Source organism: Archocentrus centrarchus, chromosome 15, assembly GCF_007364275.1.
Source record: "Archocentrus centrarchus isolate MPI-CPG fArcCen1 chromosome 15, fArcCen1, whole genome shotgun sequence".
Taxonomy (NCBI): domain Eukaryota; kingdom Metazoa; phylum Chordata; class Actinopteri; order Cichliformes; family Cichlidae; genus Archocentrus; species Archocentrus centrarchus.
In genome coordinates this window covers 9,606,548-9,624,400 of record NC_044360.1, presented here as the reverse complement: position 1 = coordinate 9,624,400, position 17,853 = coordinate 9,606,548, and the positions used below count along the sequence as shown (strand labels likewise).

Here is a 17,853-nt window from a genome sequence, read left to right as displayed (position 1 = left end):
TTGCAAAAGTAATGACTGTCCCCTCAGTCTCAGATGCATTTTGTAGCCACCTTGAAACACCTCCGGGAACTTGTTTGGGCTGTTATTTTGAAGCACTGTCTAAATTCACTTTAATTTCAGTGGTCCCTGGGACATAAAAACTGCATGTATGCAATACATTGAAATCTGATTAAAAAACAAAAAAACAAAAACAAAAACAAAAAAACACTTAAAACGTTTTCTTACTTTTCCTAAGAATTTAAAAAAGCTTTTTCTCCCAGGTGAGTTATACTTCTACAACTCACTTCAATTTAGGATTCTATGAGAGCACATTGTGTACCTAAGTGCACAAAGCATCACTGCACACTTAGGTACGGCTTCCCAGAGGTGCAGACTTATTTGCGTTTGTGTGTGAGATGTCTTTGTTCAGACTATCCACAGCTGTCAACACATCCAAAAGTTTGGCTGTGTGTATGAATGTGACATCCAATTGTGACTGATCCCTCTGCATAATGGTAAACATGTGCTGGGATGCTTGTCTGCCTGCAAAGAGAGGCTTAATATCCCCTCTGTAATTTTGTTAGCAACAACTATTCCCCTTGTGCGAGGATGTGATCCTTCTGTATGTGTTATTCAGTCAACAATGTGAATTCTTGTGGAAAAAACTTTGCTCATATCTCAGTGTAGCAATGCAGATTCTTCATTCGGAGCATTAGTATTTCTTTTAGAGACTCTGTGATGACAGCCTGGAATGTCTCCAGAGGAGCTGGCAGGCTGACCAGACTGACCAGCACCATAATCACTCCACTCACTGTGCACATGGCTAATTCTTCTCAGCACTCTGCAAAGTGAAAGTTATTCAAAGTAATTAATCACACGTGTTGTCTTCACTTCACGGGAATCTGCTTCACTTCACTCTGCCATGAGATTTGAGAGTGTCTCCGCTAAAGGTTACTAATGACCTCAAATGCCAGATATGAAACACTGGCATTTGGATGTTCCAAATGGTAACTTTGCATTGATCTGGAGAGGAGCAGGCAAAGCAGTGAAGGTGGTAGTGCTGTCCTATTTTTGAAATAGGACAGCACCCAGTGGCACAGGTCTGAGTGACAGGACAAGTGTTGAGCAGGACCCTCCCCTCCCTCATTTGGAGCAGGCATTCCTCAGTGTAAGCAGACCCCCTCCCATCATATTTCTCTCTCCTTCTCCCTCTCTCTTTCCTTTGGCTATGGTAGTTGGCTCACACTGAGTATGGGTGGGCACACAGAAATGTGTGTGTGCTTGCATGTTTGTGTGTTCAGGTGCGAGTGCGAGCTCAGAGGGAAGTCAGCACCCGGGCAGTAAGGTAGGCAAAGAGCAGGTCAGAGATCTCCAATGGGGCCCTGACTGGGGCCAAAGCACTGAGGGGGGGCCCTCAGATGAATGGTAAAAGCCTTAGCGGAAGAGAAAATAACTACAAAAAAGAAGGAAAAATTAAAAAGACGACACAGAGAGTAGAACAATGGTTGCAGAGGAAGTGATAATTACATTGTCCGGTGGAGCGCCATGGGGGTTTCGTCTCCAGGGAGGCGTGGAACATCAGAAACCACTCCAGGTAGCTAAGGTAAGGCGAGTCACTCAGCAGCTTGGAGAGAAGCCAGCATTTCACAGTTTGCTAGGAGAACAGCATTCTAACACAAAACTGTGTTAGATTCAAAAGCGTCACTAAGCTGAAGGGAAATAGCAACTGAGTTTTATTGTATAGAGATTTATAGAGCTGTGAACAAAGTTTAAAAGGAACATTGGCAGCGCTGTGTGTTGGTTTGGGGCCTGAATATGAGTCATGATCTTGTTTAAGAACTTTTTTTATGCAGAGATGTACTGATGATTCATTGGGTGAACTTTAAACTGCAAGTACAGCTAGCTGGGAATGTTAGGTGACCCAGCTGATGTTCCACCGACTGCTTTGCCTGTTAAGTTCAGCATAATGATAAATTAGAGTGACACTAACTGAGCAATCAAGTGACAATTGCTGAAAATGTTTTTCTCTGTTGCTCTGAGCAGTGAAACATAATGGTGAAGAGCAATTCACCCCTGACCATGGTTCTTAATACTTTTCACCACTGAACTACATCATCATTTCAGCTGGTCATGTTCAACCACTCATCTGGTTGTTGTTGTAAATAGTGACAAACATAGAAGTAAGCAACAAATGATTTTTGTGAAATCACTGTGGTTTAGGCCACATTCAAACCACACTGATGTCTGTGATGTAAAAAAATTAAATAAAAATACTTTTTTGCTTTGTGAGAATTCCAGACTACTCTTACATTCAAGTCTTCTTGAGAAAAATAAGTCGACTGAAGGTAGAGGAAATATTTAACCTTAGGATTCTCACATAGAGCCTCTCAGCTCGTTTTACTCTCCAAAAGCAAATTCTTCATTTTGGTACCCACACTTGGCAGAAATGAAGCAGTCCAAATTTCAGTCTTGATCTTCAATTAGGAATTCAAAGTGTGGCATGATATCTGAAGGGGAACGTATGCTGGATAAAAGGATTAATTAGGCTTCCAAGTGTATATAAAAAAAATAGCTCCTCTGATATAACGCTGAAAAAAGACACTCAGATAAGGTAAAGTTCTAGTTTTATTTTCTGACTCGATAATTATCTGTGTCAGTATTAAATCAGTTCCATGTCTTCTTGATCTTTGAATTGTAAAAGTTTTTGTACCAATAGATTTGTAGTGCTTGAGTAAACTTGGTCTAACCTTTTTTTTTCTCTCAAGTTTTTACACAAATATGTTTTTCTATAATAGTTCAGGTTTTAGTACACCTGCACACACTTTGTGAACACATATTCACATAATATATAAAAAAATTAGACACATCCACACATGCTTTCCATAATTGTTGACTGGGCAGAAGTACTTTTGAAGGTGGCTATTTATAGCTGAGAAGCATCAGGTCTCTAGGTCAGCCAAGGTGTGTGTTTCAGCGCACTACTCAAAAATTAGCCTCATACGCTATTTCTGCACATGCAGTAATCATCTTGCTGCTAGAGGAATGTTCAGTTCTTTGCCGCTTCATATGAAAATGACTTCCTGATGTTTAAAATCTGTCACTCTGGATTGTTCCTGCCGCTTTCAAAGCTTTCTTCTGCTTTCTTCTGCTTTTACTTTTACACCCTTTATATTACATAATTTTTCTCACATTCCCCCAAATTTCAATTTTTTAATTGCTTCTAGTTCTCCGACAACTGTGCAATGAATCTGAGGCTATGACCATATTAATAAAAATAAGCTTTTAATAATTTTCTTTTTTACCAGTAACCCTGCATTATTGACCCATGAAGTATAATATGTAGACAAGCTGGCCACAGGACACCAAGTCACCTTTACGATAGTGGACAGCTGCTTCTGTCTGACCATCTAACAGTGGGCTCCTTCACCCCTGAGAGGAGGAAGCTGTAATCTTGTCAGGTCTCACACTATATCATCCCTAACAGGTGGAGCAGTGTGGGGCTGCACTGAAAAGAACTGGTGTGTCAGTGCTGTGTCTGTGCCTTTGAGCCAGCATGTGCATGCTTGTATGTTTATTTATATGACTTTAAGTGTATTTTTGTACCTGTCCATGTGGTGAATGTGTGCGCGCATGTAAGGCTATTATAACTGTTATGATTTGTAGCCACAAAGTGACTGAGTGAATGAATAACTGACATCCTGTGCCACAAGCAAGCAGAGGCCGCTTTGAAAGGCTTAGCTAAATGGGGACATGGGATTTCATTACAGACAGACTAGAATAGCTGGAAAGAAAACTAATTAAGCCAACCAAAGCAATGCTTCCCCATCTATGAATTCTAATGTGCAAAATTAATTTAATATATGCCTTCATAGAGTGTAATCAACACTGCACTCTTGCTTTAAAAAATATGGACATCTTCAGGCCTTGGATTTATAATGCGACATGTCGACATAGCTTGCACAGACCTGAGGCAATTTAGAGTGGGCAAAACGCCACAGCCCTGACAGACCTCAGGCACAAATAGCAAAGCACCAAATGAAGATGGCTGCTGGCTGGCATTTCCTTGTTAAAGTGTGTATGAGAGCTCCACTCGAGCTGTAATATGTGGCCTATGTCTGCAGCAAGATCGAGCTGTCAGGACAAAATCTGTTCTCTGTCTCCGTCAGTGACTATCACGAACCAAGACAAGACAGCAGCATAGCTTTGTTGGGTTTTTATTTTCTATTCTGCCATTACAAAAGATGAACATGATCATTCTCGTGGAAATATTATTACAACTCTGTACTATATATATATCATGAACAGAAGTAGAGTAAAGTTGGAAGTGTGAGACTTTGCCTCAAGTTGTATTTGATTTGATAAAAATCCTCGAACAATAAAAAGCAAATATGACATCATCTGATGGGATATGAACAGCTGCGCACCTTGAATATTTAATTACTAGGCTACAGCAAAGGGATTTGATTTTGGCAGTATGAAATTGCTATTAATTTAAAACAGAGAAATGACATATACTTTAATTTCATTGTTATCTCTTTAATATTTAAGACTTCTGCTCTCAAGGCCTAATAAGAGAGTCCTTGATGTTTCTTCAGAGAGGTTATTGGGGACTACAAAATGACTGAAGGGATAGTTCTTCTCACAACTCTTAAAAAACTCAGCAACTGTACAACTTTTTCAGATTTTCAGTCATTTTCTTGTTTTGCTTTATATGCAGGTGCGTAAAAGAAGCAAAGCATGCAGGGCTGGGCTGCGGGAGGCTGATGAGCTGGTGTCCATCAACGAGCAGCCATGTGCAGCACTCTCCCATGCCCAGGCCATGAACCTCATAGACAGCTCCCCTGGGATGTTACACATCAGGGTCAGAAGGTCAGAAGACCAAAAGAATTACACACATTGCTAATCTGAGCACATGAGCAACCCATTGTAATGGATGTCTCTGGAGCTTGAAAAAGGCGACTGGACTTCTTTTTGTTTCTTGAAGACGTTTCACCTCTCATCCGAAAGGCTTCTTCAGTTCTCAACCAAATGGTGGAGAGACCCAGGTATTTAAACCCCTGTGGGCGTAGTCCCCTGGAGGTGGTTATGACCCTCTATTGATCATGTGCTTGAACACATGTGCCCAGGTGTGAAGGGGGCGTGGGTCATATTTAATCAGTGGTTTCAGTTGAAACCAACTTAGGACTCCGCTCCATTGTTTCCTGTGGCCTATTGAGGTCACTGGAACAAAGGTGTGAATGGGGGTTGAGACGTCTGGGAAGGGAGCTCAGGACAGCACTGTAAGCGGGGGAAAGTTGGTGACGTAATCCACCTCCTCTGTTCAATGATGGTTGTTCACAGTGGACATAGATGGCTTCTTTCACTCCTCTTTCAAACCATCTGTTTTCCCTGTCCAAAATGTGAACATTGGCATCCTCAAAAGAGTGCCCTTTTTCCTTCAGATGCAGATGTACTGCTGAATCTTGTCCTGTCGAAGTGGCTCTTCTATGTTGTGCCATTCGTTTGTGAAGAGGCTGTTTGGTTTCACCAATGTAGAGGTCCGAGCACTCTTCACTGCACTGAACAGCATACACTACATCGCTGATCTTGTGTTTGGCGGGTTTGTCCTTGGGATGAACCAGTTTTTGTCTTAGGGTGTGACTTGGTTTGAAGTATACTGAGATGTCATGCTTGGAGAAAATTCTTCTGAGTTTCTCTGACAAGCCTGACACATATGGGATGACAATGTTGTTCCTCTTGTCCTTCCTATTCTCTGTAGTTTGTGTTTGGCCTTCATTCCTGTGCATCTTAGCTGATTTGATGAAGGCCCAGTTGGGGTAACCGCATGTTTTGAGGGCTTTCTTAATGTGTGTGTGTTCCTTATGCTTCCCTTCTGCCTTAGAGGGAACACTTTCCGCACGGTGTTGTAGGGTCCTGATCACCCCAAGTTTGTGTTCCAGAGGGTGGTGGGAGTCAAAGAGGAGATACTGGTCTGTGTGTGTGGGCTTCCGGTAAACTTCAATGTTGAGGCTTCCATCTTCCTCGATAAGCACCGCACAGTCCAGGAATGGTAACTTGTTATCTCTGGTGTCCTCCCTGGTAAAACGTATGTATTTATCCACTGAGTTAATGTGACGAGTGAAGGCTTCTACTTCTTGGGTTTTGATTTTGACCCAGGTGTCATCTACATATCTGTACCAGTGGCTAGGTGCCATCCCTTTGAAAGAACCAAGAGCTTTACTTTCCACTTCCTCCATGTAAAGGTTGGCTACAATGGGAGACACTGGGGAGCCCATGGCACATCCATGCTTCTGTCTGTAGAATCCATCATTGTATTTAAAATATGTTGTGGTAAGGCAGAGATCTAAAAGTGCACAAATCTGATCTGGGGTGAAGCTGGTTCTGTTCAGTAAGGAATCGTCTTCCTGTAGTCGTCTTCTGACGGTCTCCACTGCCTCAGTTGTGGGTATGCAAGTGAAAAGTGAAACCACATCAAAGGACACCATGGTTTCATCTGGATCCAGTACAAGATTCTGGACCTTGTTAGTAAAATCTGTAGAGTTTTCAATGTGGTGGGGTGTGATGCCAACAAGCGGTGATAAGATGGTGGCGAGGTGTTTGGAAATGTTGTAGGTGACCGAGTTTATACTGCTGATAATGGGTCGAAGTGGGACTCCTTCTTTGTGGATCTTTGGGAGTCCATAAATGCATGGAGTGGCTTCTCCAGGGGACCACCTCCAGGGGACTACGCCCACAGGGGTTTAAATACCTGGGTCTCTCCACCATTTGGTTGAGAACTGAAGAAGCCTTTCGGATGAGAGGTGAAACGTCTTCAAGAAACAAAAAGAAGTCCAGTCGCCTTTTTCAAGCTCCAGAGACTACTATGACCTGGATAACTGAGAATCTACACAGACATATTGCCTTGCACTTTGGGAGGAACACCCTTCAATTGGTGCGGGAGTATGAAAGGGACTCAAGAAAGCTAGCGGACTACAGGAACCACCTTCGTTTCAACTTGAGATGCAGACAGTCCAGACTGGTTCCCAAGAGTTTGCACCTTGGGTCCACAGTAAAAGGACATAGAGCTGACCAAATTCTATGGAGAGCACAGAACCACCTTTTAAGTGAAAGGATAAGAAAGGTCCATTTCACCATAGATGCACTCCAGAACAAAATCCACCAGACTCAGCAGAAACTCTCATCACTCTTACCTCACACCATCGCAGAAGAAGTTTCTACATTTGTGGACAAAGCCCAGCTCGCACAACACATCAAAGGCAAGGAAAGACAACTACGTAAATTTCAAACTCTGCAAACCAAGGCATACCATTCATCTGTTAACAAACAGGACGACACGATAAGCAATGGAAACCAAGGAAAGTGGGTGAAGAACCTATCAGACAGGGTCCTCACCAAACCAGAAGAAAATGTGCTAGCCAAAGGACTCAACTTTGCCATAGCCCCACAACAGCTTCCTATAGTAGACCTCATCACAGCAACAGAAACCGCTATAAGAAATAACAAACTTTCTCATCCTGTAGCAGAACAGATCAGGATGAAAGTTTCAGCCACTCTCGCCAGTGCAAGACTTCCTCCATCCAACCTCACCATTCAGGAGAAGAAGGCCATCACAGCCCTAAGCAAGGATCAAAACATCACCATACTGCCAGCCGACAAGGGGAGGTGCACGGTTGTGCTGAATTCATCGGATTACCACAACAAAATTACTACACTCCTCAGTGACAACAATACTTATGAGGTCTTGAGACGTGATCCCACAAGCAACTACAAGAAAAAAGTTGTTTGCTGCCTGCAACAACTTGAAAAGGAAAAAGCCATTGACCGCCCCACTTACTACCGCCTGTACCCTGGAGAAGCCACTCCATGCATTTATGGACTCCCAAAGATCCACAAAGAAGGAGTCCCACTTCGACCCATTATCAGCAGTATAAACTCGGTCACCTACAACATTTCCAAACACCTCGCCACCATCTTATCACCGCTTGTTGGCATCACACCCCACCACATTGAAAACTCTACAGATTTTACTAACAAGGTCCAGAATCTTGTACTGGATCCAGATGAAACCATGGTGTCCTTTGATGTGGTTTCACTTTTCACTTGCATACCTACAACTGAGGCAGTGGAGACCGTCAGAAGACGACTACAGGAAGACGATTCCTTACTGAACAGAACCAGCTTCACCCCAGATCAGATTTGTGCACTTTTAGATCTCTGCCTTACCACAACATATTTTAAATACAATGATGGATTCTACAGACAGAAGCATGGATGTGCCATGGGCTCCCCAGTGTCTCCCATTGTAGCCAACCTTTACATGGAGGAAGTGGAAAGTAAAGCTCTTGGTTCTTTCAAAGGGATGGCACCTAGCCACTGGTACAGATATGTAGATGACACCTGGGTCAAAATCAAAACCCAAGAAGTAGAAGCCTTCACTCGTCTCATTAACTCAGTGGATAAATACATACGTTTTACCAGGGAGGACACCAGAGATAACAAGTTACCATTCCTGGACTGTGCGGTGCTTATCGAGGAAGATGGAAGCCTCAACATTGAAGTTTACCGGAAGCCCACACACACAGACCAGTATCTCCTCTTTGACTCCCACCACCCTCTGGAACACAAACTTGGGGTGATCAGGACCCTACAACACCGTGCGGAAAGTGTTCCCTCTAAGGCAGAAGGGAAGCATAAGGAACACACACACATTAAGAAAGCCCTCAAAACATGCGGTTACCCCAACTGGGCCTTCATCAAATCAGCTAAGATGCACAGGAATGAAGGCCAAACACAAACTACAGAGAATAGGAAGGACAATAGGAACAACATTGTCATCCCATATGTGTCAGGCTTGTCAGAGAAACTCAGAAGAATTTTCTCCAAGCATGACATCTCAGTATACTTCAAACCAAGTCACACCCTAAGACAAAAACTGGTTCATCCCAAGGACAAACCCGCCAAACACAAGATCAGCGATGTAGTGTATGCTGTTCAGTGCAGTGAAGAGTGCTCGGACCTCTACATTGGTGAAACCAAACAGCCTCTTCACAAACGAATGGCACAACATAGAAGAGCCACTTCGACAGGACAAGATTCAGCAGTACATCTGCATCTGAAGGAAAAAGGGCACTCTTTTGAGGATGCCAATGTTCACATTTTGGACAGGGAAAACAGATGGTTTGAAAGAGGAGTGAAAGAAGCCATCTATGTCCACTGTGAACAACCATCATTGAACAGAGGAGGTGGATTACGTCACCAACTTTCCCCCGCTTACAGTGCTGTCCTGAGCTCCCTTCCCAGACGTCTCAACCCCCATTCACACCTTTGTTCCAGTGACCTCAATAGGCCACAGGAAACAATGGAGCGGAGTCCTAAGTTGGTTTCAACTGAAACCACTGATTAAATATGACCCACGCCCCCTTCACACCTGGGCACATGTGTTCAAGCACATGATCAATAGAGGGTCATAACCACCTCCAGGGGACTACGCCCACAGGGGTTTAAATACCTGGGTCTCTCCACCATTTGGTTGAGAACTGAAGAAGCCTTTCGGATGAGAGGTGAAACGTCTTCAAGAAACAAAAAGAAGTCCAGTCGCCTTTTTCAAGCTCCAGAGACTACTATGACCTGGATAACTGAGAATCTACACAGACCATTGTAATGGATAGAAAAAAGTATAATGTGCAGACTTGATACTTTTTGTGTTCAAAATGAATCAAAAAGCATCAAGACACATTACATCAAAATTTACAAAATTAAGCTATAATATCTCATTCGGTGGTACTCATTGACATTAATATTATTTTAAACTCTCTACTTGTTTTCAGGGCACCTGCTGCTTTTCAGTCTGTGGTGCTTGTGACTCGAGCCCCATCACCCCGAATAGACAAAGAGTACCGGGCTGCTCTGCGAGCTATGTCACCAAACCACTCTCACCATGCACCTGTCCGGGAGGTCCACCGTAGCCGCTCCACCCTAACCAGCGGCTTGACATCTCCACCTGGGAGTGAGGCTTACTATGGCGAGACTGACAGTGATGCAGACGTGGCGGGTTACGAGAGACAGCGCAGGCAGAAACGCCGAAGCCCCAGCAACTCCAATCCTGGGAAACCCACAGGACGAACTTCTCCTGAAGGTGGGGAGACATCAGAGATGAGTGGCTATGACAGTGCTCCAGATGCACATGTTTACCCCCGTTTGTTGGATGGCCATGGTGGAGAAGGAAATGGAGGAGGAGGGCTGCCAGGGGTGGCCAGAAGGGAAGTGATTTACCAACCTTCTGGTTCAGGAATGTGGTCCTCCCAGACATCAACAGAGACTTCCTCCATCATATCCTCAGCAGATGACCAGGGGCCACGGGATGCAGGGCAAGAGGAGGATAGTGGCTTTCTAGAGCCTGCCAATGTGCCACTGGTATCTCCTGAGAGGGCAAAGGAGGCACTGATGCTTGGGTCCCGTGACAAGCTTGTGCCCATGGTGGGTCCTGTGAATAAACCCATTGATGATGAGCTTACAACAACCTACATGGAAAAGGCCAAGCAAGCCAGTAAGTACAGCTGGAGAAGACCACTGGGACAGACTTATGCCTCACATGTAATCTGTACACGCTCCTGATAAAGACCTGTAGTGGACTCAGGAGTTAAATAATATATGATTTTAGGTCTCACAGCAGGTATAGATAACCTCATATTTTAATATTTTTCTTAAGAAGGTTTTCTTGATACTATTCTTTTTAATTATGTGATTATCCATATTATTTTTCTATGCATTATTTATATGTTTCATCTGCTGTTAAGCACAGAAATACATCACGGAAGTCAAGAGCAGCCCATCTTCTCTATACCCAGGAAAAGAAGTTCTCATTGTAAAAATATGGCTTTCTGTGGCAGTGTAACAGGTATTTGCAGAAGGTTCAATGTAAGGGTTAAAGTGCCACAACTTAAACACCAAACTGAAAATACACCAAACTATTAAAAAAAAATTCTAAATGATACTTCAATAGGGGTCAGCTACTGGTTTAATACGGCATAAGTAGCCAAATTTAAAGCTGATCATTAGCTTTTTAGGTCCACTGATGCTTGGGAAGCTACACTTATACCAGCATTTATTATGTAGTATCAATACTGTTGGAATAGTGTCTAATTATTGTGCCCTAATGTGCCCTAAACCAGTGTGATGTGTGAGAATCAGCACAACTAGCCACACATGTATAGGTATTCTTTGCGGTTTGTAGCTCAACCCCAGCAATCAATCTCGGAGCACTGAAAAGCATCTGCAGCTACTTTTAGGTATCAAGTGGCAAAGCAAGGATAATTTCCCTTCCTTCCTCGTTTCTCTTTTTTCGCTTTATTTCTCTTGTCCTTTCAAAGAACAATGAAGTGTGATTTGTTCTGCAACACTCAATAGGACATAGGTTGGGTCTTACTATAATGACAGATGTGTTTTTATGCTTTTCAAAATGCACCGACTCAAAGTGATGGGCTTCCATTAACTTGGAAGATGGCATGTCAAAAGCATAAAAGAGAAAATGGAATTACTGCTGATCTGCAGCCTGCGTGGCTTAAATATATGAAGAAGTGAATATTTCATAGCATTTGCTATCAGAATAAAATAATCAACTATGTATGTCTTAATATTTTCAAAAGTTTTGAAGGAAGGTTAAAAAATTTTGAGACTATAGCAATGAAAGTGCTGAAACTGACAAAGCATTCTTTCCTACATCTTGTCATCCGGTCCATCATCCATAATAGATTCTTGAAATTCCCCCTTGCCATCACGGACATTCTAATGTCCTACCTTGTTGAAGACAAATTAAAATCCCCCTTCATGTGGCATTTCATACCAGGGGAATTAGGTTGCCTATAATAATCTGTTTAATACCATAACAAGTTAAAGGATATGTTGTGGCTGCACTTTGAAGTTCTCCTTCCAGTCACCTATGACATAAAACTTTCCATTAGCTTGCAAATACTTTCATTAAACTTAGATGTCAAAGTACATGACCCTAATAATGTGCAAATTTATCCTTCACCCTAGCTAATGTGATAAGCTCAAGGCTTGCATGGAATTTTCCCGGAAGTGCTACTGTGGCAAGTTAACTGATGGATGCCTGTTGAAGACATGGCAGTCAGGACAGGTTTAGAAGCTAATGTCAGCATTGGTTCATTCAAAGGTTAAATCTCTTCTTTTGAAATTCTGACCCTAAGATTTAATGTAGATTATGCTACTATGCAACAACTTCTAATAGCTATGACTTTCATATCCTGCAGAACTGAACAGAGGGGATACGCTGCAAGACAAGCAAGTAAAGGAAGCTAAAAGCAAGTGTCGAACAATTGCCTCTCTACTGACAGATGCTCCTAACCCTCACTCAAAAGGGGTGCTAATGTTCAAGAAGAGAAGGCAGCGGTCCAAGAAGTACACCCTCACTAGCTTTGGTAGTGTTGATGAGGACAGGTGTCAGGACTCACAGGAGGAGGAGGATGGGGTACTTCCTGGCAGTGAATCTGAGATTGATGAGGATGGCTTTTCATCACTTCCTGACCCAACTTGGGACAGTGACTATCTGGATATGCTGGAAAAGAGGGCAACAGCAGGCATTGAAGGTCGTGGGGATGGAGCAGAGGATGCTCCGAGTCCAGGATTGAGTGACACTGCGGGCAAGGGTGCCCAGTTGTTTGAGCAGCAGAGAAAAAGGGTTGCCGAGCATGCCAAGAAAGCAGAGGCAGCAAAACCTCAGGTACCTCCACAATCCCAAGTCCATGAGGAGTCTCAGATACCCCAGATGTATCAGTCACAACAAGAAATACAACAAGTGCAAACAAACTTACAGGCTCAGCATATAATGCCGCCTGGACTGACATGCACACAACCAATGCTATCTCCAGGTCCAATTGTTGTTGCAGCCCATGGAATGGCTAATGGGGACCTATCCTGCTCTGCAGTTAGCACAGCTAACATGGAGGCATCACTTCCACCTGTGACACCCAAACCAGCCACAGTCTCAGTGACCGTTCTGACCAGTCTTGCTCAACCAGCCGAAACACCATTACCAGAACTACCTGTGAGTAGTGTCCTCAACAGGACTGCACGTCCTTTTACCCCTGGCTTCATCAGCATTCGAGCTGCAACTGCTCCTGTAACGTTCCGGCCACCTGTCACAAAGACAGCCCAGCGTCCTGTCTCAGTAGCTGTTGTGCCACCACCATTTTCCACCGCATCTGAACTAGATGTTAGTACTACAGCAGGAACTTCACATCTACTGCCTGGTCCTTCATCAGTGCTCTCCCCACAATCCTCTATACCTCAAGGTTCCTTGGCCCTGACACCAGAGGCTCCTGTTACCTATAACCCTCCATCCCTTTCTACCTGTGTACAAACAATGCAGTCAATGCCAACAATAACAACTGTTCATCAGAATTCATTTCCAACTGTGACTTCAGTGCCTGTTCCATCAATACCACCAGCACCACAAGTGCCAGCGGTTCCAGCCCCTGGTCCTCCTGCATCCCAAATTCCTGTCTCAGTTGACCAAGTTATCCCAGTGTCTCCACTTCAAACACCAGTTGCTCAGCCACCACTACAATCTTCCATGGCACCTTTAGCTCAGGTGTCAGTGGTCTCCCAGTCTGAAACTGTAGCTCCAACCCCTGTTCCTGTTTCAACAAATCGCACAGGAATCTTGCTTGAGTCTCGAAGGCGTAGTGGCAAACCCAAACCTATGTTCAATGTGCCAGATGTTAAAAAGAACTCCCCCAATCCTGAATTGTTGTCTATGGTGCAGAACCTGGATGACAGATACAGCCGATACAAATATGGCCAACCACCCATTGAGAATATATATGATGATGCTGAGGAAGAAAGGGGTGATGACATTGGCATAGGAAAGGTGCCTCCCCCAGTGGCACCCAAACCCCGGGTTGTCCATGAAGTGCCACAGATTCTTCAAGCAGGAGGTAAAGGGGCCCAACTGTTTGCCAAAAGGCAGAGCCGCATGGGTAGGTATGTAGTGGATGCTCCACCTGAGGCTCCTTACCAGAGGGAAGGGGCAATGCACAGTGCAGTGCAACCCCTTGGTTCCTCCCTCAATCCTTCTCAATGGAAATATTCCCCTAATGTCCGTGCACCTCCGCCCATTGGGTACAACCCTCTCTTGGCCCCATCTATCCCTACTGGGCCTCAGAGAGATATAAACAAGCCAGACAACAGGGGTAGGGGAAGCTCTCCAAGAGAGGGCATCAAAGCACTGGATTTCATGAGAAGGCAGCCATATCAGCTCAACTCTGCCATGTTCAACTATGGGGGCAGCGCTGCTAATCTATCAGCCATGCCTTCTTACCAGGCCCAACAGCGTGATTACACAACAGCAATGGTGGGAAGCTCCTTGACCTCACCAAGGCAGATCCCCCTCAAAACAGCCCGCGTTTATGAGATCAAACGATTTTCCACACCTACACCTATGTCAGGTCCGTCTCTGGCTCCCAAAGTCATTGCACCTCGCTCGGCCACTTCACTTGGAGAACGTTTGACTCATTCCAGCATGACCTCCCCACCTCCTGAGACTTTTACTCCAACTCCAGCCCCTGTCTTGACAACAACACCAGACAGTGCACCAATCCCAGCTTCACTTCTGTCCCAACCAGCTGGACCACCTAGTCTTCCAAAATTTTCTGCCACCCCTATTCCAAACCCAGTGCCCCCTGCAGTACCTACACCTTATGCTCCAGTGTCATATACCACTGGGCTCCAGTCAGCCAAACAGTTCCAGAGCGCTCCTGAGCTCAGCATCCTTGCCTCTCTGCCCCCACTCAAGTCCAACCCAATACAGGCACCCAAGCCACGCTTTGTGGCCACCAAGGGAGGTGTCCAGCCCCGTGTTTGGAGGCCAGGGGCAATCTGAACAGCAATGAAGCAGTCAATACCATGCTGGGACATCTTCATCTTCATGAAATGACTAGTCAATTATGGACAGAAATAATTTCTGTCAATTGCATTAATTGATTTATAGTAAGAAAAATACAGAGTTTAAAGATGTTGTTTTATGCTTTGAAAAACTTTGATGGGCAAAGACCCAGACTCAGCTGCAAAAATTAGCTAATGAAGTAACATAAAATCACAATTCAGTATCAAATTGAAATCCCAAAACAAGTGAGATAAATTTGAAGAGGACAATAGATAAACATAAACACTTTTTTGCTGCTCAAAATGCTGCTTATCACATTTATTTTGCTGCTAAAAGATTTAATGAGTGACACTAGTTATAGGCTAGAACCATATACTGTATACTGTATAGCTCACCATATGCCTGTCCTGGAGGAGGTTTGTGTAAGGCTTCTGGAGATCTCTTCTACTAATTTAGCAGATAACCCATCTAAACAGAGCCTGTACTGAATTATTCTTTGAAACTTGAAATGTCTGAAAAATGAATAGCTGCCATTTTGTATTGGCTCAAAACACTGAACATGTACGTTGTGTGTTGATTGGAGGAGGTTATAACGTGTAATTTACAGTACTCATCCTACACTGTAATGTACACAGAATTTTCTTTTACCCACTAAAAAAACAAAAACATGGTGACCTACTCTTTTTATCTGGGTGTTTAAATGATGCATGACTGTTTGAAAATTGCAGAATGTTTTAAACACCTCAGCTCACTGGGGATCTATAAGTGAAGACAAAGTTTGCTCATGCAATGTGTTAGAGTCAAATATCTATGCTCACTATAACTAGAGACAAATGCTATCTTTTTAGCCCAGGCCACATACAACAAGTGCCTGGGCTGTCACTAAATGAACACTTGTCACTGGATATCACTGCTTCTATTTGCCACCTAAGCACACCAGAGCCTCCTTAGCATCAGTGTGAACTTTGCAGATATGTGTAAATTCATAACTTTTATTAAACAAATAACACAGATGAAGATTTTATTTTGTAAAGTTTTGATCTATTCTGAGGGCATGAAGGGGGAAGTAGATAGACAGACAGAGAAACACTGGCATTTGTGAAAGGGTTCAAGGAAAGAGAGTGGCTGTGGAAGGAGGATATTTAGGAAAAATAGAGTCACAGTTCTATTGCTGCCCATTTCTCAGAAAGGGTTAAAATCAAAGACTTCTGTTAGTTAGTTTGATATCCCACAGCCTCTAGAAATTAAAGTAAAATGACCAGGGAAGTTTGAGCCATGAAGTTTGTTGGACAGACGCACAGAGGTTTAGCTGGTGTGTTTTAAATAACAATGACTGCTGTTAAAAAGTAAAGACAAATGTGTTTAATGGATATGTATTTTCAAAGACTGGATGTTACTGGAAGAAGTAAGAAACACAGAAAGACAATTGTGTTAATTTGTGGTATTCTTGAAAGATATTTTTCTTATTTTTTATCCTTTTTAAAATACAGTTTCTCTTAAAGCTTGTTCTTGTTTTCATTATGTTATAGCTGCAGAAAAATAGATCTTGGATATAGATAAGCTGAGGTGTACACTGTGATATATAAGTTTCTGAAAGTATATGGATTAAATAATGGGTGTGATAAATGTTTGTTATTAAGTAGAAGTTTATACTGACAGATGACAAGGTATTTTTAGAGGAATAAAATTAGACTTAAAGGCTCTCCAGTTGTCTGACTTGTCTGATTTTATACTGCCCTCTGCTGGTTAGTCTATTGATATACGGCAAAAGATATGCAAAAATACTATCTATAACTGAGGAATGCAATAAATGTAACTGTATATTAGTTTAAAAAAGATTAAAACACATACAGCATCTTTTCACGTGTTATTGTTTCATAAATTACTCAGTTTTGTAGCTCAAGTATCAAATAGTACATAACTATTAAATAATAATTAAACCATGCTTGATTCTGGAAAAAATCAGTTAGTGCCTCCAATCTGACCTCCTCAGAATCAGGTAATTTTTCTTTGTTCAATAACTTTGACATATCTAATGAACTCATCCAAAATTCTACCTTTATTCTAGTCATATTTTATGAGTTACAGGCCCTTAAACTTGCTAGATATGGGTCAAAATTTGTTCCTTTTGTCCAGCATTTGTGAGACCTTGTAGCTTTCTGCATTGGAGCTAGCCACATGAAATTTTAAAGGAGGGAAAAAAATTAGGCTTTGTTTAAAACAGCAACTAACACTCCAAGTACAGCCACTCCAAGTATCACAATCTAAATTCTAAAATTTTTGCTCAGAACACTTTTTCTCTATAACTTCAAGATCAGTATTATGGGATGTGTCATAGTTTCAGTAGCAAAACTCCACCAATTTAATGTCTATGATGTAGAGTAACAGAAACAAGCACTGAAACCCTGAATGTTTCATCCTTTAGCTAACAATTCACTAGAGAAAACCACTAAAATTACAATATGGGGTACGCTTTCAAGGGTCATATCATCATGTTGGATAGGTAGCTAGTCAGTACATATTATAGTATATGAAATATGTCTTTTTTAAAATCTTCATTCTGATACTAGGTTTTTAGTCATGATCCAGCTTAGGTATTTTGTAACAGTCATTTTTAATGCAAATGTTGGAGCCTTCAGTGGTTGTTTGAGAATGAGTTAGCTTGTGTTTTACATGTGCTAAAATTTTGGAGCGTTAGCTCTGTAGTTGTGATGGTAGCAACTCTTTTCATGCCTTACTTTTCAATTAAGTCTGCATGAGTGGGTTACATTTGGAAATTAAACAAATGGGGGGAGTATATAACCATTTTCACAATTTGTTCAGTTAGTAAAATACAAAAAGTGTATTAATATTTGAAACTATGAAGAAATGCTTGTTCTTTAATGCCATCTTTTCATTTCCAAATCTGTGTTTCTGAATCTGGAACTCAAAATATATATATATATATGTATGTATATATTTTGACTTTAAAG

The 17,853-nt window shown here is 42.5% G+C and overlaps 1 protein-coding gene across 1 annotated transcript; it reads left to right on the top strand.

Moving 5' to 3' along the window:
• Positions 1–1,471: 1,471 nt before the first annotated feature.
• synpo2la (synaptopodin 2-like a) lies at positions 1,472–16,571 on the top strand. Its single transcript, XM_030747420.1, has 4 exons — positions 1,472–1,582; positions 4,697–4,848; positions 9,807–10,525; positions 12,249–16,571. The coding sequence occupies exons 1-4, from the start codon at positions 1,481–1,483 to the stop codon at positions 14,876–14,878; spliced, it is 3,603 nt and encodes a 1,200-aa protein (XP_030603280.1). The 5' UTR covers positions 1,472–1,480; the 3' UTR covers positions 14,879–16,571.
• Positions 16,572–17,853: the final 1,282 nt, after the last annotated feature.

Bases quoted from the DNA above. Each gene is read 5' to 3' on its own strand.
- synpo2la (XM_030747420.1), top strand. From the start codon at position 1,481: ATGGTTGCAGAGGAAGTGATAATTACATTGTCCGGTGGAGCGCCATGG. The intron at 4,849-9,806 runs GTCAGAAGACCA...ACTTGTTTTCAG, and splicing joins TTACACATCAGGGTCAGAAG to GGCACCTGCTGCTTTTCAGT. The intron at 10,526-12,248 runs GTAAGTACAGCT...CATATCCTGCAG, and splicing joins GGAAAAGGCCAAGCAAGCCA to AACTGAACAGAGGGGATACG.